The sequence below is a fragment of the Elgaria multicarinata genome, chromosome 16, assembly GCF_023053635.1.
Source record: "Elgaria multicarinata webbii isolate HBS135686 ecotype San Diego chromosome 16, rElgMul1.1.pri, whole genome shotgun sequence".
In the NCBI taxonomy this organism is placed as follows: Eukaryota; Metazoa; Chordata; class Lepidosauria; order Squamata; family Anguidae; genus Elgaria; species Elgaria multicarinata.
Window position 1 is genome coordinate 13,146,203 of NC_086186.1, and position 26,887 is coordinate 13,173,089.

Below are 26,887 nucleotides of genomic sequence, written 5' to 3' on the forward strand. Positions count from 1 at the left end.
TAGAAACAGTGATAAAAACAGTAACCGCAGCAAATGTATCAGGAGAAGGCCATAGTAAAGTAATACCCAAGTGAGACTGAAAGAACTGGGCATGTTTAGCCTGGAGAAGAGAAGTCTGACGGGGGACATGATAGCACTCTTCAAATACTTAAAAGGTTGTCACACAGAGGAGGGCCAGGATCTCTTCTCCATCCTCCCAGAGTGCAGGACACGGAATAACGGGCTCAAGTGACAAGAAGCCAGATTCTGGCTGGACATCAGGAAAAACTTCCTGACTGTTAGAGCAGTACGGCAATGGAACCAGTTATACCTAGGGAGGTTGTGGGCTCTCCCACACCAGAGGCCTTCAAGTGGCAGCTGGACAGCCATCTGTCAGGGATGCGTTAGGGTGGATTCCTGCATTGAGCAGGGGGTTGAACTCGATGGCCTTGTAGGCCCCATCCAACTCTCCTATTCTATGAGGTATCAGGTGAATGGCTGCTCCAGAGAGCTGTGCCGGCTATTCTTCTGCTGAAAAAAATTGCCACCCCTGCACTGTCCTCCCAATCTACCACCTGAGGCAGGGAGTCCATCCTCATGGGCGGGCCAGAACTGATGAATGCGATAGCGGCCTCTGTAAGCTGCTTGGGGCATCAATGTTTATTTTTTATTTTGCTTACACAAAGCAGCTCCATGCAGGAGAAAGCGGCCCTTAAAATAATGTCTCTCAAGCTATTTTAGGACTTTAAAGATTTAAACCAGCACTTTGAATTGTGCTCAGAAATGGAGCAGAAGACAGTGGAGTCGTTTTAAAGCTATGTTCCATTTGTCTGGTCCCAGTAAGTACCGTAGCTGCTGTAATATAAGCATTTCCACATATCTTATTCTCTAACGTTAATGTGCCACCAGCCATATATCACAATTTCAAAGGTGTCGTGGCTATAGCCGGATGCAAGATTTATTTGCCGCCCTGAGGCTGCAATCCCAGACACACTTAGCTGGGAGTAAGTTTCTGGGAACTCAGTAGGATTTACTATTGAGAAGACATGCACAGAATTGCATGCACACAGGAGTCTTTTTGCTCATCGTGCAGCAGGGGGTGCCGTTTGAATGAATGTTTAAAAGCATCTGTCTTTCTTTTTTATTTCTTTTTTTTTAACATGGAAACAACTTCACAGGGAGGGCAAAATAAAACTTTACACAACAGGTTCCAAACCAAGTAGAAGTTCAGTGGAATAAAGCAATTTTTTTTCTCGCTCTCTCAAAATGCTAGAACCCAAAGGGGTCATCCCATGAAACTGATTGGTGGGAGATCCAGGACCAATAAAAGGAAGTACTTCTTCACACAGCACATAGTTAAATTATGGAACTCACTGCCACAAGATGTAGTGATGGCCACCAATCTGGATAGCTTTAAAAGGGGGTTGGATAAATTCCTGGAGGAGGAGGCTATCAATGACTACTAGCCCTGATGGTTCTGTGCTATCTCCAGTATTTGAGGCAATAAGCCTGTGTGCACCAGCTGCTGGGGAACATGGGTGGGAGGGTGATGCTGCACCACCATGTCCTGCTGGTTCATCCCTGGCCAATGTGTGAACGGAGTGCTGGACTAGATGGCTCCTTGGTCTGATCCAGCAGGGCTCTTCTTATGTTCTTTAGTGTGGTACAGTTTTTAGTTGGTCTTCCTCCCTGTTCATTGGTGCTCCAAATACTGTTTTTTGTTACTGGACACCCCTCCCCCCCATCTTTCTGGCTCCTGGCAACCAATCGCCATCCACCAGGACTGCTCCCTGGATTGGCCACGGAGCAAGGTCAGATGACAGAACAGCTGGTATGACCTCACTCCCACCCAAAAAATTAAGGCTAAGTCCCCAACTTTTTTTTACCGCGCAGCATTGTAGCAAAGCCCCGCGCTGTCTGCGAATCTGCAGCTGCAACATATAACTGATGCAACGCTGAATTGCAGCCACTGCATGGCTTTGAACACATATAGAAAGCCCCAGATCGCAGCTACCAGGGTTTTAGCAATACAGCAACTTCTGAGCACATGACTCTGATGTTGCATCAAACACTCTGGCTCCCAGGGTTGCGCAGGTTTGCAGCTTCCATGTCATTAGGATGGTGAATCCACTCCAGGATTCAGCCAGAACTTTAAAGGGGCTATCCAAGGTGGTTCTGCATGTTGGATAGCTCCTGACTGAAACCTGGAGTGGATTCACCACCCCACTGACATCTAAGTCGCTGGCCTCCACTGGTTCTGGGCCCAGTTCAAAGTGCTGGGTTTTGGAGATCTAAAGAATCCAGGCCTGCCTTCCTCAACCTGGCAGCCTGCAGATATGTCTGATTGTAACTCCCATCATTCCCAGCTGGAAGGCCAAGAAGTTGGAGAAGTTTGATCTTGGCCCAGGATATTTGTAATGTTTTACCAATACTGTGGATTTGCTTTCATAGGAAACTGCCCCACACCAGGACAATTTGTCAAGCTGACCCAGTAGTGTCTCTACGCTGACCGGCATCGACACAGCAAGGTCTTCCATCAGAGATCTCTCATGTCATCTTCTACCTGAGCCTTTTAACTGGATATGTCAACCTGGGACCTTCTGTCTGCAAGGCATGTATGGGTAAAAAGTTACAAATATCCTGGTCCAAGACCAAACTTCTCCAACTTCTTGGCCATGCCAGTGAGATGGACCCTTGGTCTGATCCAGCACGGCTCTTATGTTCTTATGAGGCAATTTCTTGCCACCTCTTTCTGCTTCTTTGAGCCTTTTCAGAGGATGCTGCAAAAGGCCATTCATTTGGTATTTCTGTTCTTGGGATAAACTGGGACAAAGTGTCTGTTAATCCAGCTTGTGGTCTTCTGATAGCACTTCCATGCTGACAGCTCAACTACATTTAATATCTTACCTGAGAACATTGTGTCTTCTCATCCCCTCTCTCTCTCTTTTGCAATGCACATGCAATCTGTGACCCTGTGTGTGTCCTCTTCAAATTTCTCAACAGTGTCCTTCCACCTTCACAAAATGTAGATGGGGTAAGAATAGCAACAAAGGAAGTTTCTACTGGATGCAGAACCACTGAGTTGTTTAGGCTGACTCATTCATAGCCAGGACTCCCAACGCAGAATGAAGGGTGAGTGAAATAAACTGATGGATGTTGCAATTGCAACAGGCCATCATTTTAGGGCAATACACCAACCCTCTGTATTGTATTGTTGTAAACCGCCCAGAGAGCTTCGGCTATGGGGTGGTATATAAATGTAATAAGATAAATAAATAAATAAATAAATAAATAAATAAATAAATAACATCTAGTTGGGACACAGGGCTGGCAGAGCCTTGAGAGGGTGAGACCCTGACCTCAGGTGCAGATGGAACCTCCCGAATTCAGGAACGCTCACCTGTTGCCACCAGCCCCCCATCTTCACAAGTATGGGAGGAAAATGCATGGTTGTTATTCTCTGCAGTATGAGGAAATTGGCTCTGCTCCATCAGTGTTACACAGCAGAGCCAGCCATCCTTGAAACCTGGCTTTTCAGTGCCAGAAAAACTGTACTTCCAGGGGCGGAGTAAAACCAACGTCATCAGTGAGAGAGGCTTGTTGCCTGCCCCTCTTCAGACTCCCTCTGCCACTACAGGTCTATGAATGGGAATGGGAAGTAAGTAATCCACAATTCTGGCTCCCTGTGAGAGCACCCCATCACCACAATTTTGCCAGATTCCAGCAAACCGTCAGGGAGTAATAGCTCCCACCCCATTTCCTGGGCACTTTTCCATGAAGATGAAAAACTCACAAATTATCCTGGGCAGGATCTTAAGGCTCCCTATGAGAGCACACCACCACCACCCCAATTTCACCCCATTCCAGCAAACTGTCATTGAGTTATAGCTTTGTACCTGTTTTAACTCCATAGGTCAGAGAAGCGAAGTAGCGCAGCATCAGAGAAGCTAAATTACGCAACATCAGAGAAGCAAAGTAGCACAACATCAGAGAAGCTAAATAAGACAACATTGGAGAGGCGAAGCAGTGCATCATAGAATCATAGAATAGCAGAGTTGGATGGGGCCTACAAGGCCATCGAGTTCAACCCCCTGCTCAACGCAGGAATCCACCCTAAAGCATCCCTGACAGATGGCTGTCCAGCTGCCACTTGAAGGCCTCTAGTGTGGGAGAACCCACAACCTCCCTAGGTATAACTGGTTCCATTGCCGTACTGCTCTAACAGTCAGGAAATTTTTCCTGATGTCCAGCTGGAATCTGGCTTCCTTTAACTTGAGCCCGTTATTCCGTGTCCTGCACTCTGGGAGGATGGAGAAGAGATCCTCGCCCTCCTCTGTGTGACAACCTTTCAAGTATTTGAAGAGTGCTCTCATGTCTCCCCTCAATCTTCTCTTCTCCAGGCTAAACATGCCCAGTTATTTCAGTCTCTCTTCATAGGGCTTTGTTTCCAGACCCCTGATCATCCATCAATAAGAGGTGCATAATTGCAGCTCTCAAGGGAATGGGCTAGGAAAAGGAGTGATGGGGGGGGAAGGGCAGCCCCACTGCTTGACAATGACACAGGTCACAGAGGTATGCCCAGGATTAAATGCAGAGGAATGGGGGCACATTGCAGAGGAAGTGACAGGGAGCTGCTTTAACTAAAAAGAATGGAGTAAAATGACTCTTAGATACTGCAATTTTTTTCAGACAGAAGTGGTTGGTTGGGAGTGTGCTGGCCACAACATCATTTGCCACAAATGACCTTACAATGCACCCAAGCCACGGGAAATCCCCCATTCAGACAGCCCCCAGGTGACCACGCCAGCCTGCTGTCCACATGCTAACTATTGATGGGCAACTTCAAAGCCCCCTGCTGCTCTATATTTAAACCATACTTGGACAGATAGCTTTTCAAACAGAGAACTGTCCTTTGCAAAGTAGGGCACGTGGCCTCCCTAGATGACCCGCTTCTCAGACGTTCTTTCCATTTTCTGGCCCAGCTGATGCAGCTATTTTATGACCAAGGCTAACCCAGTTGCTACACATCCAAGACAGAAATGTGTTTATTGAGTGTCTGTCCTCAAATGCCAAAGATCAGCCCATTAACTCACCCAGCAAGCTCCATGGATCTTGGTCTCTGCGAACATTCCCTTTGCAGGGACTTTGGCCTCAATTCGCAACTGTGGCAAATGCTGAGTCATCCCTCCCTCCAGCCTGTTGAATTTCCTTTCCCAGCTGTTAATGTTTAACACAGGACCGTTGGGCCTTAGGAAAATTAAAGGCTTCAAAAAGCAGCTGGTTTATGCATCCTGCGATTTCAAAAACAACAACAAGAGGACTCATAGAATACAGAATCTGTTACATAGCTTTGGGCTATCCAGCAGACACGAAAATTCATTATTGTTACTGGGTTGGATCCAACGAACTGTGAACAGAAGGAACACTGGCAGGAGAGTCCTATCTGTTGCCCCCAAACCATGTAAAGATGTAATAAACATGTAATCATGTGTCCGCTCGATCACAGTGATTCTTTCCATGTTAGGGCAGAGGTCCCTGGGGGCTGCTGCTGCTGCTGCTGCTGGAAACTACCCATGTGATCTAGCCTACGTCACATGATCCAAATACCCATATGCTTCCAGGGCAGTGTAGCAACAGCTTTCCATCTGCAACTATGCTGTAAACATGTTGACCCCGTTCAGAAGACACCTTAAACCATGGCCTTAATCATAGTGGTTAAGCCAGAAAGCCAGGCTGTGTTCAGAACACACCTTAAACCACGGCTTTAACCATGGTGAATAAAGCAAAAAGCCTTATTTGCTGTGGTTAAAGCCATGGTTTAAAGTGTCTTCTGAACACAGCCTAGTTTTCTAACTTAACCACCGTGGTTAAAGCCATGGTTTAAGGTGTCTTCCTGACTGTTAGAGCAGTACGACAATAGAACCAGTTACCTAGGGAGGCCGTGGGCTCTCCCACACTAAAGGCCTTCAAGAGGCAGCTGGACAACCATCTGTCAGGGATGCTTGAAGGTGGATTCCTGCATCGAGTGGGGGGTTGGACTCAATGGCCTTAAAGGCCCCTTCCAGCTCTACTATTCTATGATTCTATGGGCCCAATGTATAGATTGCACCTGTGGTTCTTTATAGCATCCACCCCTGATGCCCTACAGATGTTTTGTCCCATCCTCCACAACCATGCTATCTGGGGCTGATGGGAGATGTAGTCCAAAATATCTGGAGGGTACCAAGTTGGTGAAGGCTGCTTTATATCCAAGATGACCCTCTTTACAGGGAGGATCAAAGCACAATGGTATATGAAGATATCCCAGAGTTCTACCTTTTAAAGAGAAAGTCAGGTCAATCATTCTTCTATAGCAGGCAGAGGCATGGTTGAGATGGGCAGAGAGAGACCCATTGCAGTCTGTGGTGCAGCTAGGGGACCTAAGGGTCAGAGTCCAAGGCCCTGCAGCTCCGGACCAACCAGAGAGCAGCAGGTGATGAGGGCATCACGGCAGCAGAAGCAAAGACCATTTTATTGCTGGAGTCATGATGGTGTGATTATTGAAGTGAATTTAAAATGCAAAACTGCACATGCTCAGAGGTTGGGGTTTTCTTTTTTAAAAAATTAAATCAGGATTAGCAAACCATTTTATTACTGTTGGTCTAAAATGCCAGGAATGAAGCAGTTATAAAGCATGGAATAGTGCTTGGGTTGTGGAGAAGAGAAATGTTAGTTGTGGGTTTCCCAATGGAAGTAGGGCACATGGGCATTTAAAGCCCTCCCCACATGATATCTTCATTTAAAATGACCCTGCTCCACTACTGATGGCAGTGCAATTTTGCATGAACAAATACGCAAGTCCCCAACAAGGTCCGGCAGTTGCTACGGCGCCTTTCAGAGGAGAGCCAGTGCCACCATTATTATTATTTATTTATTTATTTATTTATTTATTTATTTATATAGCACCATCAATGTACATGGTGCTGTACAGAGTAAAACAGTAAATAGCAAGGCCCTGCCGCATAGGCTTACAATCTAATAAAATCATAGTAAAACAATAAGGAGGGGAAGAGAATGCCAACAGGCACAGGGTAGGGTAAGCAGGCACAGGGTAGGGTAAAACTAACAATATAAAGTCCGCACAACATCAAGTTTTAAAAGCTTTAGGAAAAAGAAAAGTTTTTAGTTGAGCTTTAAAAGCTGCGATTGAACTTGTAGTTCTCAAATGTTCTGGAAGAGCGTTCCAGGCGTAAGGGGCAGCAGAAGAAAATGGACGAAGCCGAGCAAGGGAAGTAGAGGCCCTTGGGCAGGCGAGAAACATGGCATCAGAGGAGCGAAGAGCACGAGCGGGGCGATAGTGTGAGATGAGAGAGGAGAGATAGGAAGGAGCTAGACCGTGAAAAGCTTTGAAGGTTAACAGGAGAAGTTTATATTGGATTCTGAAGTGAATTGGAAGCCAATGAAGAGATTTCAGAAGCGGAGTAACATGGTCAGAGCGGCGAGCCAAGAAGATGATCTTTGCGGCAGAGTGGTGAACAGAAACCAACGGACTGATGTGAGAAGAAGGAAGGCCAGAGAGAAGAAGGTTGCAGTAGTCCAACCGTGAAATAACCAGCGCATGAACAAGCGTCTTGGCAGAAGAGACAGACAAAAATGATCGAATCCTGGCAATATTATACAGGATTATATTATAACCATCTTGGTTCTCGCTCAGGCCCTGAACCAATAGAAAGGGAGCCCCCTGGTGCAAGGGGTTCTGGGCTGGTATGTTCCCATGCCTTCCTTCCCACAGGTCAGGCTACCGCTTGGCCTTCTACCTCCCGAGGCTAAGAAGCATGTTGAGGATAAGTAAACAACACCCTGTTAAAAAGTGGGGCATGGTCCTGAACTTGGGGGTTCTGGGGAGTGGGTTAAGGTTTATTTACCCCCTCTCTTCTGCAGCTTCAGAGGAAGCCTCAAGGTGATCTCGCTCATCAGAGCACGGCTACCCTCCCCCCTGCCACGGAGTGAGCAAGATGATCGACCTCTCCCCGACACTCGCTTGTTCTCAGCCTTTGTTAACTCACTGTCCCTACGCCCATTTTAAAACAAGCACGGGAATCGATTCTGTGCCAACCGCCCCGGTGTTACAACATCCCCCTTTTAAGTCAGGTCTATTTAATCACCCCACAGCGACCTCTGTTCTTTGCTAGTTAAGGACTTGTGCTTAATTTAGCAAGCAAAACTAGCTGCCCTTTAACCAGTTACTTCAGGTTCTCAGGCTATCTGGTGGCAGAAAGAGCCGAGGACGTTTGGGACACATGCGGATTTGCCGTATCAGAAGAGCCGGTTCACTTTGGGGACATGCAATGGAGCCTGCTGGCATGCATTTGACTAGAGTGCCCCAAAAATGGGCAGAAGCAAAGGCAGAAAAAAACACCTCACCTGGGATAATGTGAGACAAATGGCACAAAACCCAGTGGCTGTGTAGGTAGGACTGTTGTTCAGGTTTTGTTAGAGGGAACCTGGAAACATCTTCGGGTGCTGCTAAGTGCTCCTTTCCCTCTCTCTCACACTCTTAAAAGAGCGAGTGCGATTGATTGATTTTCAACATTTTCTACACTCCATGTCTAAACAGATTCCGGAATGGTAAAAGATTCCGGATTCCGGAATGGTAAAAGACAAAAAAGAAAACTACCACCATATTAAGGGAGCTATCCTATGCCCCCCTAGACCGTGCTGCGAGTTCGAGATCCCTGTCTCCTCCCCCTCTGAGCTGGTATGGAGAGAACTGCTCTGGCTGCCTCTCCAAGGTCACAAAAGCAACCTCAGAGAAGAGGGAAAGAGGGCAGTTCTGCGGGCGAGGAAAGGAGGAGGCTGAGGAAGCTGGCTTATGAAGAATCCTCCAGCCTCCTTCATTCTCACTCTGCAGAGTCCCAGCTAAATGGGCAAAAAGCCTGTTTAGCAAAAATGCAGAGCAGGAGGAACAGGGAGGCAGGGATTGCCTCTGTGCTCCTCCTGCTCTGCATTGGATGCCACCATCCTCCGAATTCAAAGGCCAGGCATCTCAATAGGATTGTACCCTAAATGTTGTTTTTTTTGTTTTTTTAAATAGAGTACCAATAAAAACCATGGGTGGTCAATTGAGAAAAGGCTTCTTGAAATAAATGTTTTCAGGAGGCACCAAAAATAATATAATATTGGTGCCTGCCTGGCCTCCAGAGGCAGTTCCATAGAAATGGGGCCACCACCCTGAAGGCTCTTCTCCGGGTGGATTCCAGCCGGTCCATAGGGCCATGTGGAACCACCAGGAGCATGCCCTCTGATGGCCTCAGTGATCAGGCAGGTTGATAAAGGAGAAGGCGCTCTCTCAGATATCCTTACGCAACTCTTAGCAGGGAGCTGTTGCCTGCTAAGAGTTGCTTAAGAGCAGTAAATGGGGGAATCCTTTAAATCTATTTAGTGAGCGCAGCTGTCCCAACGTGCTGATTGTTTTGTTGCGACAAGTAATCCGCTATTTTAACACAGATCAGTGCTGCACTCCACTACTGTCATGAATATGCTCACTTCAGTGGGGGTGTTTGAACCAACCCTTCCCCATGGGGTCATTGAGAATTCTCTAAGAACTGCTTCTTCAGGAGGAGTCCATATGCTGCCCCAAGATGGCCGTTTCACCTTCAAGACAGGGAATTGCCTCCAGGAAGATTGATCAGGTGCAGGTTTGTCAGTGCAAGTTTGTGACTGTTAGCACTGAACCAAGAAACAAAGAGTTTGATCCAGACCTTTCGGAAGGACCTCATTGTCTCTCAATGCTCCCACCTTAGAGACGTTAGATCTTCGCAAGTCATTCGCCTGTCACAGCTTCACCACTTTGACAGCAAGTTAAATAGCATGTTATATCAAATGGGAACTGCATTAAAGACAGATTTGTTAGCATGAATTGTTTAGAAAATTGCATTTCTAGCTATCCAAACGTATTTATTAAATGCAAGACCGAAAGGTTCATTCTAACCTTTTGCTCCCGCTTATGTCTGCTGTGGCACCAGGTAACAACTCCTGACTAACACAAGAGTCTGTCAATGATATTCTGACAAGTTGGGTTGTTGATTGGCCCTTGGCTGGTTCACAGACAGACTGATCTGGTGGCATAGCAGGAGCAGATGACTTTTAGGGTTTGTTTTTGAAAAACAAAAACAAAGCCATGGTAGGGGTTTTTTTTTGGGGGGGGATCAAATGAAAATATGGAGGCATACCAGACAGCTGAAGATACTTATTTGCATTACAAATAGAAGCCCTTATTCACATTCACACAAATGGCTGTTTCCAAAAATTGGTAAAGAACCGTCAAGGTGATCTTAAAAGAATCAGAATGTCATTTCACTTTTAGAAAGCCTCACAAGTCTGGTCAATTTCATCATTTCAACAGCATGTTCAGTGTTTGATAACCATTGCTTTCCTGGTGGGAAAAAGTGGACCCTCCCCTATCGACTTAGCAACGAGAGTGTCCTTGCAGTTATAAATAGATTCGGTATCTGTTTTATACTGACAACCCTAGAGAAACAATCAAAGGGCTGCTTAGTAAAGAATATTCTGTCATTACCTAGAACAATTATTTCCAAGAAGCACTTAGCACATGTGGCGTGGGTGGTGTGCGAGGATCTGCATTCCCACCATTTAATCTCTGTTCAAGCACCTAACTTTCTATGGCTTATTTTTAACAGGATGATTGGCTTTGTGAATCCTCCAAGATTTATGCAGATCATGGCTTACAACCGCCCAGCTCAACCACCTACAAGGTTTTGCAAGGAGTGGCTCTGACTGAAAAAAGGGTCTCAGAGTCGTGTGTTTGTGTAGGGCATAGACAGGAGTTCAAAGTCTGGATGTGCGAAGTGGTGCCAATGCACAAGCCTTGAGAATCTAATATGTATGTGAGAAGTGTGAATGGGCAAAGTAGTGTCCGCCGCCCACAACACCCACTCTAAGGTTAGAGTAGAGAAACTTGTGGCAATCATACACAAGTTTTTAATAATAATAATAATAATAATAATAATAATAATAATAATAATAATAATAAATAATTAAAAAAAAGCCAGCCAGCCGGTAACAAGCTCTGGTAGCAGCAGCTTGCAGCGGAGTGAGGATACAGTCAGAAAAGATATTTGAGGGAAAGGGAGAATATATCACACAAAATATAGCAAAAGCTTCAAAGTACAGCAAAAGCTACAAAAGTAGGAGTGAGTGAAGTTAATTTCAGATATATTGAATGTCTCACTTGGTCTTTATTTCAGTGATTTTAACATTAAGAGGTTATGTAGAACAGATTTGTCTTGTGTGCTGTAAAATCAGATATGTGACCAAGGCTAGGTTCAGGTGGGCACCCCCACACTTGGTGCCGGACTCGCCCCCTGCCACCGGACATGTTGGTGGGCACACCCCCTTGGGGGTCAACCATGTTCTCTCTGGCCTTCCTTCGTCTCACATCAGTCCGCTGGTCTCTGTCCACCACTCTGCCGCTAAGATCATCTTCTTGGCCTGCCGCTCTGACCAGGTCACTCCACTTCTGAAATCTCTTCATTGGCTTCCAATTCACTCCAGAATCCAATATAAACTTCTCCTGCTGACCTTCAAAGCTCTTCACGGTCTAGCTCCTGCCTATCTCTCCTCTCTCATCTCACACTATCACCCCGCTCGTGCTCTCCGCTCCTCTGATGCCATGCTTCTCGCCTGCCCAAGGACCTCCACTTCCCTTACTCGGCTTCGTCCTTTTTCTTCTGCTGCCCCTTACGCCTGGAACGCTCTTCCAGAACACTTGAGAACTACCAACTCAATCACTGCTTTTAAAACTCAGCTAAAAACTTTTCTTTTCCCTATAGCCTTCAAATATTGAGTTTGTTCTGACTCTATACTGTTAGCTTCACCCTACCCGGTGCCTGTTTACACTTCCCTGTGCCTGTTTGCATTCTCCTTCCCTCTTTATTGTTTACTACAACTTATTAGATTGTAAGCCTATGCGACAGGGTCTTGCTATTTACTGTGTTATCTGTACAGCACCATGTACATTGATGGTGCTATATAAATAAATAATAATAATAATAATAATAACAATAATAATAATAATAAATTTTGCACCCTGTTCTACTGGACTTCTCGCAACCAACATGTAAAGTTGGAAAGACATGTTTTTTGAAGGGAGTTGTTAATTCAGTTTTGTTTTCTTTTTTAAAAAATTGCAGTCCTCCATGGACACAAATTACAATGATAAATGTTTAACACTTAAACGGTTAAATATTTTAATATTATTACAGCTGGTTTAATTATATTTTTAACTTTGTATGTTTTTATTTATATGCTTTAATTGTATGTTTTAATTTTGTAAAGCTGTCTTGAGTCCCAGTATTGGGGAAAAAGCCAGGATACTACTACTACTACTACTACTACTACTACTACTGGTAATACCACCAACATCCGGAAAGCAGTCATACTTCATCAGGAAATTCCTGAATCAGTAAAAAGATAGCATGACTTGGCAAAGCCCATCATGTTCATCTAGAAAAACCACCATGAATGAGAAAAGAGATAATAACTGAATGCATTATTAAAATGTGATTCTTAGTCCTCCATGCCCCAATTACTATGGAGTAATCCGAATGTCAATGAAGGTAATCCTGCATGAATGGTTGGAGGCCTTTATAACCTGGGCCTTCGGTTTATATTTCATTGTCCTGGGTTATGCTCAAAATAGTATAAAGGGAGGGCTTAACACTGGCTCTATACTGAGCTATTTCATCCCCTCCCAATGTTAACACCATCTGAAGTTTTCTAGCAGTGAAATACAACTTCTCCTGCTGCAGAAGAGCCTGTTCTGTTCAGCCAACAGATTCACAAATGCTGAAAAGCCTGTTGTGACTCAGAAAATATATTTAGCAACTGAAGATGAGTCAACCTGGTGCTGTGACTGATGCTTGCAAGATCACCAGGGACTTCTTGAAAAAAAGGTCAGCCTCTAGGAGGGGGCCGTGACACATCTCATTCTCACAGTGTGAAAGAAGGGACAGATTTCACGTTAGAAAGGGAGGTGGGGAGAAGGCCAAGAGCATGACGCCAAACACCAAAACCAGGGGTACAGAATGCTTAAAACGTGTGGGGTTCATATAGCAATATGGTTCCAGAGCACAGTGGTAAGGTAAGCACCACCTATGGGGGGAAAAATCACTTACCGCCTACCATCATTAAATTGAGCAGCAGTGCCATGTTGCTGCCCAATTTTGTAATTAGTTGGCCGTTGGTCAAAGCTCATCTGTTTGTAATGCTCACCATTGTAGTGAGTGTGCACAGATGTATTACAAATTCACTGTTAAGGTTGGAATTGATTGCGAGCTTTGGGACATGCGCAGTAATGCAGATTCAGCCCTTCTAATTTTCAGTTGTCTTTCCACCTACACCCCCCCTCCCCCAAATTTACTTGAAGCAGTCTCCCTTGTCAACGTCAATTGTGGATCCATATCCGTACCGGCAATTGCCAATGACGAGCAAACATTAGATGACACCGTCATGTTAGCAGGCCACGTGAAAGCAACCAAACAGAAAGGGGCATGTAAACTGGTGAAGCAGGATGATGGGATAGGCCACACTGCACAATTCCAGAAGACAGCTCCCAAGATGGAGCTTGATGTTGCACATGCATGAAAACATACATACAGGGTGTGAAGGAGAGCAGATAGCCAGAGGGTAGTTTTAGTTTGGTATTATTATGCACAAATTCTAAATGACAAAGAGCCTGTTTGGTATTGTTATGCACAAATTCTAAATGACAAAGAGCCTGTTTGATATTATGCACAAATTCTAAATGACAAAGACCCATGTTTCAAGTTACTTTTAGTTATTCTTCCCATGTTTCTACCTTACCTTTACTCTTAATAAAGTCTTCCACAATTCGTGAGCCCTTTTTGTCTTGGCTTGGGTTCGTGCTAAATCTGGTGGTACAGGTCACTGGAAAGATTTGCTCAACCTTTACACAGGGAACAAGATTTCATATGAAAGGAGAACTCTCCTCTGCAATCACATGGATGAATGTTACTTTCCAAGTCAATGATGAATCCACTTGGGCTAAGTTCACCCATCACTAGTGCAGTGCTGAACTAAGAGGCCCAAGTTGTAATCTCCGCTCAGCCATGAAACTTCACTGGATGGCTCTGGGCCAGTCACCCTTTCTCAACCTAAACTCATTCACTGGGCTGTTGGGAATATAAAATAGGTATGGACAGAACCACATGCACCAACCTGGGCTCCTTGGACCAAGGGCAAAATAAAAATCAAATACTTTATTTATTTATAAAAAATTTATCCCGCACCTCAGCCAATAAGGCTCCCGGAGCAGCTTACAATTAATCAGTAAAGAAGACAGTCCCTGCCCTCAGGTTTAAAAAAGACATGGCACACAAGGAAAAGTGGATGGGGAGGGAAGAGGGGGAAAAGAAAAAGAAATTAAGACTGTTCAGCAGGGCTGGTGGGAAGGCCCTGCTCCGCCCTCTCATCTCCCAATGGAGGGGCAGACCAACAGCTTCTTCTTCCCCACAGGGTCAAGATGACTGCTAGCACTGGGGTGTGTGTTATATATATTAATTATATATAATTAATATGTTTTTTAATTGTCCCTTCATTTATATTACAGAGGTAGGCCCTCCTGATGTTTTGGATTTCAATTCCCATAGGCCCCAGCCAGTATGGCCAATGATCCAAGATTATGGGAGATGTAGTCCAAAACATCTGGAGGGTACCAGGTTACTTGATTTATAAGGACACAATGAAAATTGGGAGTCTTATTTATTTATTTTAGAAAGAGCCGTTTAAGGAAGGCCCATAGCTCAGTGGAAAAAGGTCTGCTTTGCATTCAGAAAGCCCCCAGTTCAATTTCCAACATCTTCAGGTAGGGCTGGAAAAGAATCTTGCTTGAAAACCCCGGAGAGCTGCTGCCAGTCAATGTAACAACAACCCAGAGTAGAAGTTGAGGATGGATTGCTGTTGAATCATGGATTGTTGTTAAGCGCAAACCTGCATTATACTTTCGTTACAAGTTGTTAACCACGAACTCAGGAAGAGAACCCATAGTTTGTTGTTGTGTTGTGAACTCTTGAGTTGTGGTTAACAACCCACAGTAGAGTTCGCACATAACAGCAACCCATGACTCAACAACCACTCAGATTCTGGGTTGTCGTTACCAGGTCAATGTCGATAATATTGGGCTACATGGATCAATGGCCTGATTCAGTGTAAGGCAACTTCCTATGTTTTTTAAACATCCTGATTAAAATGAGGTCAAATGAGAGGTATGCTTCATCGAAGTCAGCTGGTGTTATGGTCTGGCCCAGAGACAATGTCAGCAACCAAGCCCCAAAGGGTAAGTGCCAGGATGGTAAAACATAATTGAACATTAACCATGAATGAGAGGAAAGAGGTCAGATCATCTGCAAGATTGCCCGGCGAGTTGAATTGGTTCCAGAATAAAAGGAAGTGACAGAGACACTTGTGAGGTCACCCAGCAACCACACCCACAATTCTACCTTTTTCTTCACCATCTTCTCCCATTCAAGGCTGTTAACTCTGGGTGTAGCTGGCATGACACTAAGCTCCCTAACTTCTCAATTTTGAACAACACCTGCCCTCCCTCTACCTACAGCCTGGAAGAAAGAGATGCTGGGAAAGGAGTGATGTGGGGATGGCCCAATGACCTAGCATCATGGACTAGATTGACCCAATGCCCAAACTAGTTGCTAATCAGTGATGTAGTTGCAAGGAACTCAAGAGTGTCTCTCTCAATATCAGTTTCAGGGAACAATGAAGGGAAAAGGGCTCTTCTTATTCTCTTATTTGCTCCTCCCAGGCTCTACATTCCTCTCAGGAGAGCTTGACATGGTGTCATTAAAACCACAACTAAGCAAGAGGGCAGCTCCATAGAAATTGGCAGGGGCTGCTATTACAACTTTGGAAGGATGAATACTCATCTTCTGCAATGCAATGGATTGAGGACATTACAACACTTTCAATATCTGAATGGGTGGCAGAAAGATGCCACCTACAAGAGGATCATTTGGATATTTGGTTGGCTTTTGTGGAAGTCTATGTATAAGCACGAAAACTTACGCATTTCATACTAATCCATGTACGTTTATTAAAAATGAGGTGAATTGCATCCCCTCCTCCTGGGTACCTATGGGCACCATGTTGGGGAATCCTTCATGGAGGTGCTATGGTGCCCACAGGCGCCGTGTTGGGAATTCCTTGCATTGTATTACATATAGATCTATTAATATACCTCCTTCACCTTCTCTTTTCCCTTCTTTGAAAAGAAAATGCTGTTTGCGCTGCTGGTGTAACCCACCAAGTTGGCCCACGGCCCAGTTCTGTGTCCTGCCCTACTAGTCGAAGGGCAATGCCCTGGGCTGTTACTTCCTGCTTCTCTTGAGGCCGCTTCAGGCTACCATCGCTTGACTTGCTTTTCACGATCAGCTGCTCTTCCACAGCTGGTCATGGCCAGATCTTCTGCTCTCTACTGTGTGCAGGACTTGTTTCCGGTCACTTCATCTGAGTAATGAATGTGAACCACAGAGCACAAGGCTCGGCAGATATCGTCACCAATGCTCTATTCATAAACTGAGTTTATGAACAGAGTCACAGCTGAAGTTATGACCTCTGAACTCTCGGACTACACCTTTGCCCCTGAATCCCATCGACTAAGTGGACAAAGCCCCCCCCTTTTACACACACACACACACACACACACACACACACACACACACACACGCCTGAAGTCAAACTTGAGTGCAGTATTTCAGTTAGGTGATGGGTTCATACATGCATGCTCATAATTTATGGGTGCAACAGCAAGTGAAGATCTCAGGTTACCTCAAGAGCCCTATCCAAACCTTCTCCATGTGTACCCTAAAATGAATGGAAAGAAGGGGGATCATATTATTGCTTCTGCAATAATATGCAGAATATTACCCTTCTGCAAAGGGGTGCCTGGACACATACGGCTGTATACGCACCACACAATTAGATTCCCAGATTGCATCTTGTGAGCAGGGAGTTTCTCCTTGTTTCAATTGTACCCACACTTCCACTGCTCCTTCCACCTACTCAGCTCTTCCTCCACCTTGGGTGGTTGACCAAATGCAAATTATGCCAAAAAACCTTTGCCTAGTTTTGAGCTTTGGACAAAAGGGCATAGAGAAAGCAAGACTTGAGACTGTTCTGCATAAACAAGGTTCAATTCGCAAAGAAGACCTGGGTGCTACGAAAAAGAAAAATGAAACTCAGTCAAACCAACTATTTGCTCCAAAGTGAGAGTGACAGACTGACAGCACAGCTTAAGCAAACAAACCCATCTGCTTCTGAATCATCTTTCAGAAATGCTCCTGTGCCAGTTTGCAAAAGCCATTGCAAGAGCACACACCCTGCATGAATCTTTGCCCACATCAACACGTGAGTCACAATAAATCTGTTAGCCTTTTCCTATGATTTTGCTCACACCAAAACTATAATTAGTGAAGTGTGAGAGAAAACACAGTTGAAGTACTTTACTTCGTGCTTAGTTAAGCACATGCTAGCCGTTTCCGACAATATTTTATTCTAGAAGAGGTGGCTTTGTTTAAAAATGGCAGCTGGCTTTGCTTGCCTTGTGAAATAGAAGATATATAATAGTGGGTTTGATTTATTTAATGCATTTGTATTCCACTTTTCAACTGAAATCCTCGAAGCATCTCTCTCTCCAATGTGTTTTCTGAGAGACACTGCTATCTAGCCTGATCTTTGGAAATATATACGCAAACAAAAATGCTTAAGTGACTAATAAAGGATTGTTTCATCTGATCAAATTACTCAATACATATGATCTATTAAAAAGTACTAATTCTGTGTCCAACCTCTTTTAAAAAAAGATTGTTTCAGCTTGTCTCAATTGAAAATGCTGATAAGACAGCCTGTGTATATTTGTCTGCTTTTCACGTGTAGCATGATGAAACTGCCATCTGAAATGTCCAAACGTTACTTGGGTTGTTTGCATTAAGTCAACGAATCCCTTGGTCATAGGAATACAGGAAGCTGCCATTGGTCCATCTACCCCAGAACTGTTGACACTGGCCCCATTCAGAAGACACCTTAAACCATGGCATTAACCACAGTGGTTAAGCCAGAAAGCTGGGCTGTGTTCAGAAGACACCTTAAACCATGGCTTTAACCATGGCAAATAAGGCTTTGCTTTATTCACCATGGTTCAAGTCATGGTTTAAGGTGTCTTCTGAATGGGCCCACTGACAAGCAGGGCCTCTCCAGGATTTCAGGCAGGTTTTCCCACCCTACATGGAAATGCCAGGGATTGAACCTGTGACTTTCTGCATGCACGTGGGCTCGAACACTAAGCTACGCACCCACAGGATCTACTGAACTGAGCAACTAGTTCACTTTGATCAAGGTGACTTTGGGCTTGCAGATAAGCAGCCCATGGCAAATCACTTTTAAAACCGGATGGACTTTTAGGAGCAGTTTGTGATGTGGCGTGGGGCAGCCCATAGTTTGGGAGTCAAACATTCCGCTGGCCATGTCCGTCCTTGGCTTTTGTTGAAGTAGCTCATTGGATCCCAGCCCTTGATGTTTAAACAAAGGTGCAAGTGGTCTGCCAAGGACATGTGGCCAGAATGTTCTTTTGTCTCTGGAGAATTCTCATGCATCTAATATGGAAGGGCACGAGCTTTTATCAGATGAAAGATGCTTGCCAGGAATGAAATTCTGTCACCTTAATGGAGTGAGGGTGGAGGAAGGATACGGAAGTGAGTAAGAGATGGTTGACTGGGGAGTGTAGTAAGATCAGCGGCGACAGGAGAACTTAGTGGCCTTAATTTTTATCCTTTAACAAAGACTGAACTGGGTGTAGCAAAGAACAGCTTCATACAGGAGTTACATTTGGGAATATGATTTTTGAACTCCTCCCTTCTACCTGTGTAAAGTTGAGAACAAGAGAGACTGAATGCGTCTATGAGTAACCTCTCATGAGGATAGGGTGGAGCAGGATACCCTCTGGGCCTGCTTAATCATTCAGAAAGTTTGGGGGAAAGTACCTCCTTGTTAGTTGGAAACACTGTTTGAAGGCTCATGTGCCAACTGAAAAACTTTCCCCATTCTCTTCTAGCTTAGCTCATACCCTCTTTTTCCTGAAAGGTCTGCACAGCAATTGTAAATCTTATCAGAAAGAGCTGACTAATATGGTGTAAGCTCTACACTTCCGGTTACTAACTTGGGAATGTGATTACAGTGTATCTCAAAAGGCTTCAAAAGCAGGATATGAACATTTAGCATTCCCACAACCACCTTGCAGATCTCAAAAGTATTTCTAGGAACACTATGCAGACCAAGAATTAGAGATCAGGGAAGAGAAGTATGTAGTAGCAACCCCTTTATACAAAGCACAGCAGAGGAACATATTGTTGTAGAAAACCCTACTGGACTATAAAGTACAGTTTAAACATTTACATTTCACTCCATTTGGGGAGTTTTCTAGGATGTTTCTCTGCATATTTAGAAATGTATCTGCTACTTTGTTTTAAAGTTTGCTCTCTCAACAGCTCCAAGAGACTGAAGAAAGGTCACTTGTTTTGCAATAGACACGCTGTTATATAAGCTCTATTAGCAGTCCTGTTCTAGATGATCCTCAAGTTGATATTTCCCTTGGGGGTAAGGGAATGTATATAAGCACTTATCTCCCCACAGCTGTCATTGACCAGAATACAGAATTGACTATCACCGAAACCTTCAGCAATTGTGTTCTGTGTAGGAAAGGCTTAAAAGTTGCTCCATTAAAAGACCTGCAGCGACCATTAAGAAGGAAGACTGAATGGAAAACTCAATCCTATTAAGTTCTATGTGTGCAGTAGAAGTCTTAAGTTGAGGAACAGAGAAAATAAACACACTATTTTGTGTTTATTTGAAAGAGTTTATTTACTTGAAACTTGGTGTTTATTTACTTGAAACTTGGTGGTGGGTTTCATTCCCAACTGTGGAATGATCTCCCCGATGATGCTCGCCTGGCACCAACACAGTTCTTTCAGGCGCCAGGTCAAGACTTTTCTCTTCTTCCAGGCATTTAACAAAGCGAAGTTTGTTTTTAACGGAGCCCAGAACTGTTGTTTTTAAATGGATGCTGTTGTTTTTATGTTTCTGATGGTTTTTAAATTTTGTATACTTTTTAATGTTTACTGTTTTTAACTTCTGTAAACCTCCCAGAGCGCTTCGGCTATAGGGCGGTATATAAATGTAATAAATAAATAAATAAACATTATTGCTGGGGCTGCACATTTGTTTGCCAGAGGAAGCCCACCCGATCACTCCTTTGTGGACATGCCCTTGGGATGAACCTTGGTTTGCCTGAGCACTTGGCAATATATTTTCTCCTAGACGTGTCAAACCAGTATTAGGACAAGGTCCTGAGTTCACGAATTGCACAAAATTGTTCAGCCATCAGGAGAAGCACTGTAAAATGGCCAAAAACCTAAGCTTCCTAAGCTTGCTCAAGAGTGTCCTTGCACATTCTTCTCATTCTCAAATTATTAAAATTAAGCTTTTGGCTAGATGCTAAAGAGAACTGGGAAACAGGCTCCAACGGCTTCCAATAACTACTCATGTCCAAAGCCATGAAACTACACACATCCCATGTTAAAGCCAATAATGCATCACATGTTTTCTCATAGCATAGGCCAAACACTTCAGAATTGGAACCAATCAATAAATATAATTGGAGTGGACTAAAAGGTATCTAAGGCTCTTCTCCCATAGTCTTGAGCAAAAATGAGAAAGGAAGCTTATTATGTGAGTGCCTTAGGCAATCAATCATTAACTGTTTTTGGAATACTGCACTTCAGTCGATCCATTTTTTTATAGCTATAAAAGTAGGTCATTCTTTCCCCATGCACACACATTCCTGCCTTTATGATTTGGGACAAGATCTATGCAACTTGACCACCATTGCAAATATAAGAGCCACTGAACACCACTCATGGCAACACATAGTACTTCTTTAAAACAAATGTTTTTGCTGTTTAGCAAGAGCGTTGCAATGCAGGTGGTTATACTTTCACCTTACTTGAGGTTGCATTACACACAGAAGTCCATTCCATATGTGAAAATACAGGGCGTTTTTGTTTAAGAGCAGGGTAGAATGTTCACTGGGGGCAAGGCCAGAACTGTAATTCTCCTTCAGACAATTCTGAAATCTTTCACTGAATGCTTCAACTGTGAAATACACACAAGGGAAATACTTCCATTTTAGTTCCTCAGCCATCACGAGCATCACTTTCAAGCTCTCAGAACAGGCTTGAAACTTCTGTAGATGCCTTGCAATACTCAAGGCTATCCAAGAGACAAGGGTCATTTTTTTTCTGGCCATGTTTTATTTGTATCTTTCTTTAAAACAGGGGAGCCAATGGTACATCGCTTCCAAAACAACCCCCCCACCCCGTCCCAAAAGCCCAGAAGGCAAAACAAACTGTCAGAAGACCGAGATGCTACATGCTACATTTAACCTAATTATACTCATGCTTGCTTTGGGGATGAGGCAAGGGCATCATTCAGTAAAAACATACAGTAAAAACAAAAATGCCTGACCATATAGAACTTTTAACCTACAGTAATGTTGTACCTTAATTGTTTCCATGCACACAACGAACATTACAAAAAAATGTTTTTTTAAAAAATAACACAATTAAGACTTCTAGGAGCATTTTATAATAAAACAATTCCTAATTTCTTTGTAGAGAGATCAAGCACCGCCAAATTGCAAATTCCTATACACAGTGAGTGCCTTACTTGAAGTGAAATCTCTTTTAAAAAATTCATATGGATCACCTCAGAATAAGGGGATGTTATTTCGTCTCTATTTCAGCTATGTAGGCAATAAACCATAGTGCTAACAAGAACTTTATCTGTAAAGTAAGTTCAAAAAAATTTGACTTTCTATCATTACAGAAAATATAATTTGCTAAAATAAATAAAAACGCTGCATATTAACATTTCCACTATAAAGAATGCATACCAGAATATTTATAAATATTGAATGATTTTCTCCATAATACCACCTACTACAATAATGCTGGCTAAATAGAAGTGCATTATGAAAAGCACGATGGGTGGTTAATGTTTTGCCACATACTGCTGTTACCTTGAGGTAGATAACACATGCGTACCAAATTCTGCATTCATGTACAGTTGCTGCTGGTATCATGTGTCTAAGAAATGTGTACAGTATGAAAAATTCTAAAATACATATGAATGAAAAATGTTTTCAGGGAAAAAATAGATATTTTCATGCAAATATGTATAGTCTCACTGTGTAATTATCAAGGCAAGATTGTTATTTTTTCTCTGCAAAGCATGAACGGTTTAAACTGAGAGTGTTTCTACTTGGTTTAGTGCATTTTCTTGTTTCCTCCTGCAACTTGCATTGTTTTGCTCTGTTCTTTACCTTTGTGTGCAAACGACATGCCAGTTTAAAAAAAAGAAAAGAATTGTCATGTAAAGAAAGTAATTCTGGATTGTAAAAACAATGGTAAACAGGAAATTAAGGAAATCCATACCAAAGTTACATCATTTGATTTCAAGTAAAAAAATTACTTACAATAAAAAAGAACACACATTTCATGAATACAAAAAGAAATGTCTGCTGTTTAGTTTAGGTGTTTCAGAATGCTGCTGTATGTTTTATGGGGAATCTGAGGAGATGATTTCATAGCAGAAGGCGTTAGCGTGGCCTGTATTGATTTAAGTGGTGAGCCAACGGGGCTGTGAAACTGAGGAATACCTATAGCTTCGAGCTGCTTGTTAAAGAGAAATTCCCCGCTATTACTTAAGAAGTTTCCCTCTCTTTCTTTCTCCCCAAGCTTCCCATCTTCGACTGGCTCAGTTTCTAGCGTTTCAGTATCTTCTTTCTTGCTAAAGAACCTGTCCAGGTAACTGGTGTACGGATACTCCTTCTCTATCTGCTCGTCCTTCCTTACTTCGCAACAGAACTGGTCTATGAGAAAGCACTCCTCCCCACCACTCACAAGCTGGCCATCCCATGAGTTTTGGTACAGAGCCTCCAACTGGGCCAAGTTAGCCATACCTTTTTCCTTTTTCTCTCTGCTTACCGACTTCGATATGCCTTTCGACTCTAGGTGGGAGACTGAGCTATTCAGGTCATTTAATTTATCAATATCAGTCGACTCGTGCTGCAAACTAAGCTGAATAGTTCCTGCTATAAATGAATCAAAGTCAAACCCTTGATTCTTCTCCTTTTCTGCAAGCTGCTGTGAGGCTTCCTCAAGAGCGATCTGAGCTTTCACCAATCCATTCCTTTCACATTTTGACTTGCCTTTTTTGTCTAACTTCTCTTTACTCTGCTCCTTCCAGTTAGAAAGATCTATTATAAGCTTGGGCTCATAGTAATGGTTCACCTCACTCTCTCTCCAGACTAAATTATCTAGGTATGAAGAGGACCTCATTTTGTAATTACAAGTGTGGCTACATTCCAGATCACAATACTTGTTTTCATGGTGATCTGGATATTGCCAACACGGCTCAGTGGAGAAGTGGGTATCAAAAGCTGGATCCTCTAGATACTTTTCGCGATCGCCATCCAAATATTTGCGAGGGTCTACTTGTACTTCTTCCTCATCAGTTCCATCAGAAAGAGCCCTTGGATCACGCTGAACTTCATCAGCTTCAAAGTTGTTATGAATAGGCCAGTCGTGGTCTGAAAACTGACTCTCGTGATATCTGCAATAATGAATGGCCTACGTTAGTAAGTTATAGGCATCCACCTGGTTACATAGCAAAAAAAAATATGAACACCAACACACTTTTAAGCTTGGGAAAGATCTTTAAGTTTACATGAAACTCTAGTGCCATACTTTAGTTGTGCATTAATGTAGATGTTCCTCTACTCTGGAAGTTCGTGATTTTTTCCAATATATTGCCAGTACTGGGCAGTACAAAAAGATGCTCATTGTCCCACTGCAGAGCTAGATACAGAATGTCCAACACAGAGAATTTTATTCCTTTAACCAAAGACATTTTGACTGAAGCTAGTGGGAAATGGCTTGATGAGAAGAATCACGATGCCCAAACATCCCAGCCCTCTTCATCATGCTTTTCCCATCTCATGGCATTTCACTACCTGTTAAATGAAGGTATCAGCTGGTATTCAGCCATAGCATGAACAGCATACAGAATAACATCAAAGTAGTTTACCTTTCCCAATTATAGATGTGGCTGTGACTCTCATCCATGAGCAGAATATCATCTACCTCGTCTTCAATGTGAAAAGGATGACTTGAAATGGGCTCATCAGTTGGGAAGGAGTAAATACTCATGTAAGGATGGGACAAAGCTTCTTCTGCTGTCAATCGATCCATGGGACTAAAGGTCAGTATTTGTTCCAGAAAGTCCAGTGCTGAAAAGATTAAAGCCCAAACAATGATTTTCCCCCACTAAGATGGTTTTAATGTAATAAAGCATAACATGCAACAACAAAGCTTAATTTATTTGAAAAGACTTGAAGTGTTTCAAATTTCTGGGCATCACGAGCAAATATTTTAGGAGTCCTATGTGGGGAAAGAGTTAGTATCCACAACCCTCCCTATATGTTGAACAGCTTGCTTGCTCCTCTTTTCTGCTTGTGGCATACTATAGCATGTTTTGGTTATTTATAAAAGTATTTTTCTTAGGGCATAATCCTATGCATGTTTAAACAGAAAGAAGTCCTACAACTCCCATCATCCCTCCAGCCAGCAATGCCGGCTAGGGTATGCTAAGAGTGGTTTTTTCCTGTCTAAACATGCATAGGGTTGGAACCGTAAAGTTTTTAGCTCACTGCTATAAATAGCAATAAATTAGATGCAGGAAATAAGTAGTGTAGATAATAGGGACTGATATGCAAGGAGATTATTACATGATTTTGCAGGCTAATGCATTGAGGGTCTTGCCTTAGGCAGGGCAATGAACCGGACGACCTTTAAGTGAATTTTACTTAATTTATTTATTGCATTTTTATACCACCCAATAGCCAAAGCTCTCTGGGCGGTTTTAATATGACAGAGACAGAGTGTTTTTTAAAGCTTTAAATTACAGGAAATACAATAAGCTAGGCTTGTCGATAGCCACAAACCAGGTTACCCGTGGCAATACAAAATCACCTCCAGGCAGTTAAGTGGGAAAGCTTTACAAAAGTGAGCTCTTTTCTTTTATTATTATTATTATTTATTTATTTATTTATATAGCGCCATCAATGTACATGGTGCTGTACAGAGTAAAACAGTAAATAGCAAGACTCTGCCGCATAGGCTTACAATCTAATAAAATCCTAGTAAAACAATAAGGAGGGGAAGAGAATGCAAACAGGCACAGGGTAGGGTAAGCAGGCACAGGGTAGGGTAAAACTAACAGTATAAAGTCCGCACAACATCAAGTTTTAAAAGCTTTAGGAAAAAGAAAAGTTTTTAGTTGAGCTTTAAAAGCTGCGATTGAACTTGTAGTTCTCAAATGTTCTGAAAGAGCCATTCCAGGCGTAAGGGGCAGCAGAAGAAAATGGACGGAGCCGAGCAAGGCCACATTTTAGGCCACATATGACTAGTTATAGGACTATGCACAAAGGCAAGAAAAACTTTGTTGGATATATACTTGGTTGGAATTGTTTGCATGTAATAATACAGTGTTGGCAGCTACAGCCACCACCGAATATAACTACCCACAATCACAAGTTCTTTCTCAACTAGTGCTTTTTTCTGACTTGAATGTTTTGTTCAGTTCTCTATAGGACTAAAGGGTTCTGAACCGTCTGGTCCGATTCTCCCTAGAATTCTGAATTTCTATTGTAACTGAGTGGACCAGACAGCTGAAAGGGCAAAAGAACATTAACACTTACTTAAAGTGACTGAAGTATTTACATAATGGGACACACGCAAACACACCTGACTCCACAATACTCTGCAATAGATTACCAGCACTTGGCATGTCAAAACTCTCACCCCACCGTGTGTGTAAGGCATTGTACATTGTCCAGTGCAATACATGTCACCTTGCCAACAGTCTCATGATGAGACATAGACAATAAGGAGTGGGGAGAAAGAAGAAAGGAAGAGGCCAAGTTACCTTCGGGGCTAATGCCTGGGAGGAGCTGAGTTAAAGGTTTGTGTGGCTCAGTCATATCGTTTTTAATGTAAACTGGGATGACGTTAAGAAGTTCCTGACGGTCTTCCTCATGCACAACAGGAATTGATTCTAAAATCAGCTGCATTTGTTCAAGTTCATGTGCGCCTATATGTTAAGACAAAAAGCACAAATCAGTTGCGTTCCAGGATCTTGTTGACTCACAAACTCTGCTAGGATGTTTCTTATGCTGATGGCTTGAGAAAGAGGGAATGTAATGGAGTGGCTGCAGTCCACACTGCAACATGTTGGGATGGTTCACATGACACAACAGCCCGTCATGGGTTAACTTTCTCTTGAGGAATTGTAGTGCACGTCAGCCACCTTCGCAAACCCAGCTGGTAGGGGTTGTATGATGGCTAAACAACCCAGCTGGTAGGAATGAGTGGGTTGAATATTCCTAATGGCAGCTAGAACGTACTGCAGCCCCTCAAGGTTAAATTGCCCCATGATGGGTTGTTGTGTTGTCCAAACCAAGTCACTGTTGCAGGTCCCACTGGTAGGACTCTGTTTCCTTTTCTTAAGAGTTACTGGACTTCTTGCATGCAAATTCCTAAGAAGCTACAAGGTGCCCAGGGCTTGAAGGGTCAGTCGGTCATTGAAATCAACCATTACCTTATGGTAGGCTCCCCTACACACACCTTAGTGGAGAGTTCTCATATTCCAAACAAGAGTGCATCAAAAGCAACAAAGGGAACACCACAGAGAAGAACCATATAAT

The 26,887-nt window shown here is 43.2% G+C and overlaps 1 protein-coding gene across 2 annotated transcripts in view; it reads right to left on the reverse strand.

Moving 5' to 3' along the window:
* Positions 1-21,020: 21,020 nt before the first annotated feature.
* Positions 21,021-26,887, reverse strand: part of MAPK6 (mitogen-activated protein kinase 6) — a 34,869-nt gene continuing 29,002 nt past the window's right edge. For both annotated transcript variants that reach the window (XM_063142728.1, XM_063142729.1), the window contains exons 4-6: positions 26,110-26,274; positions 24,211-24,412; positions 21,021-23,736 (exon numbers count right to left, since the gene is read on the reverse strand). In XM_063142728.1, coding sequence (XP_062998798.1) covers positions 22,647-23,736; positions 24,211-24,412; positions 26,110-26,274 — 1,457 coding nt within the window. In that variant the 3' untranslated portion in view covers positions 21,021-22,646. The remainder of the gene's footprint in view (positions 23,737-24,210; positions 24,413-26,109; positions 26,275-26,887) is intronic.